Source organism: Medicago sativa, chromosome 6 (assembly GCF_051527215.1).
Source record: "Medicago sativa cultivar Bolivia chromosome 6, Bolivia_mono, whole genome shotgun sequence".
Classification (NCBI taxonomy): Eukaryota; Viridiplantae; Streptophyta; class Magnoliopsida; order Fabales; family Fabaceae; genus Medicago; species Medicago sativa.
The window spans coordinates 34,175,281-34,177,313 of record NC_140754.1 but is presented as its reverse complement, the minus strand read 5'-3'; the positions used below and the strand labels follow the sequence as shown (position 1 = coordinate 34,177,313).

The 2,033-nt window shown below is 32.2% G+C and overlaps 1 protein-coding gene across 1 annotated transcript; it reads left to right on the top strand.

The window, feature by feature from the left end:
* Positions 1–467: 467 nt before the first annotated feature.
* Positions 468–1,719, top strand: LOC146914709 (copper-transporting ATPase PAA1, chloroplastic-like). Its single transcript, XM_085721122.1, has 4 exons — positions 468–476; positions 800–941; positions 1,008–1,063; positions 1,417–1,719. The coding sequence occupies exons 1-4, from the start codon at positions 468–470 to the stop codon at positions 1,603–1,605; spliced, it is 396 nt and encodes a 131-aa protein (XP_085577248.1). The 3' UTR covers positions 1,606–1,719.
* The last annotated feature ends 314 nt before the right edge of the window (positions 1,720–2,033 follow it).

Sequence of the window (2,033 nt, the reverse complement as noted above, 5' to 3'; positions counted from 1 at the left end):
AAAACGAGAGTTATTGCGGTTCAAAATTAGGCAGGTAAATCCTAAGGAAAACATTGATTTCGCTACGGAATTACATGGAGAGTTTATTCGAAGGAAATATCTGCAGTACAATCTGCAGGTAAAATTTTTTCAAAAAATTTCTTTTTTTTGCCGTATCCAATATTTATTATTAAAAAAGATTTTGTTTGTCTAATTATTAAAGAAAAAAAATAGATTTACGAGTTTACAAGAAACACGACTTTATATCAGGTTAAAAAGAACTACCATCTTCATTTGAAATTTATGTAATTTACTAATTGCAAAACTTTGAACTTAAACTCATCTACCAACAGATGAACGGAAAGACAAAAGACTCGTTTGTTTTAGATTTTAAAACAAAATTTTTTTTTTTTTGAAAAAGATATATCTAAAAAATGGTGTAAGACTATTTTAAAACTCTATTATCTAGAGAAGAAAGTTATAACAAAATGAATCTGGTCAAAATGTGCATGAATCGTAATATGTTTGTAAAAATGTGTCCCAACAGGAAGCTGATTAGTGATAATAAATATTAAAGCAATTGGAGGTCCAAAGACTCCAAAATGCACATCCTTTGTTGCTTATTTTTAAGGTGAAAAGCGTCTGAGAAGAAGTTCAAAAACGTAGTAATAAGCTCAGCTGATTATAAGTGAGCGACTGGTAGATGATAGGATAGAAGATAGAGCCAGTCAGTGACTGTGTGACTCTTCTCTATTCTAATCCAATGGAATGGACTCTGCGATAACCGTCACCACGACGGCGCAGATGCTACTTTTCATAGCACTCCACCGTCATTTCTCCGAAGCCTCTCACCGCACATTCCTCCACTGTAACTTCAAATGAGTCTGGAGATTGTAGTGTAAAATTGGTTGGAGATGTCGCGCAAGAGGTTTCGGCTCTTTCGCCTGATGTTATCATTTCGGTTTGAACTCTGAACTCTCAGAATATTGTTTTTCGTACTTATTATTTTATCGTATTTTTTTTTAATTAATATTTCGGTTTTGTTTGTGTGGCAGCAACTGTGAAAAGGATTCTGGAAAGTCAAGTAATTTTTTGATAATTGGATTCTATTCAAATTTGATTATTTGATGCTTCAATTATCTTATTTATGAGGTGATTGATGTAATATTGAGGGTATTTTGATGAGTTTATACGATTAGGTAATTGAAATGGGATAAGCATGCACCATTTTATTTTCAAGTTTCATTGGTTTGAAGATGTTCTTATGAATGGTATAGTGACTGGGAATTCTTAAGTCTGAATTTGCTTTTTATATACTTTCCCCCAAAAAAGAAAAATAAAAGGGAAAAATTAGTTATTGATTTCTTGCTTATATAATATTTACTTACCTTTCTGTTATCTGAATCGTTGGTTTTTACTTTTTATGTTAACAGGCAGCCACAAGTGTCATCTGCCAGTGTAAATTTAACGACAGAGACAGCAATAGTTTGGCCTGTATCTGAAGCAAAAGCTGCAGCAAATTGGCAAAAGCAATTAGGGAAGACTCTTGCAGAACATTTAACTAGTTGTGGTTTCAATTCTTGCCTTCGAGGTATATTAGTGATGACAAATTTTATTATTGATTAGGTTTCACTATATTGTTTATCCCTTTTAGATCTATTCCACCCCTGTGAGCATGCATGCAAAGACTGCTACAAACGTGAATAAAAGACGGAAATTGATATTGGTTGCATTGTAAAGGAAATGAACCTTTTGAGTTATAGCTTGCAATTCTGATAACAATTGTGTAAAACTAAGTTTTGATTTGAAATTTTACTATAATGGTTGGATGTTGCCCTTTCGTTTTTTAGAAATAAATCTGAGATTGGTTATCTTCCAATTAGGAAGAGAGAGTGTCAACACATCTGTTGTAGACATGGCACGAGACAATTTGCAAACAGAATTTCTATAGTTTATCTATTTATCAGTAATTTACATTGGTTTCCAATTATCTATTTGAATGATTATTTGATAATTTAGTAACATTTATTGAAGTGCAGTGTGATATGATGTGT

What these genes read in the sequence shown, in the direction of transcription:
- LOC146914709 (XM_085721122.1), top strand. An exon ending in GCCTGATGTTATCATTTCGG is followed by an intron (nt 942 to 1,007) that starts TTTGAACTCTGA and finishes TTTTTTTTAATT; the next exon opens with AATATTTCGGTTTTGTTTGT. An exon ending in AAAGGATTCTGGAAAGTCAA is followed by an intron (nt 1,064 to 1,416) that starts GTAATTTTTTGA and finishes GTTAACAGGCAG; the next exon opens with CCACAAGTGTCATCTGCCAG.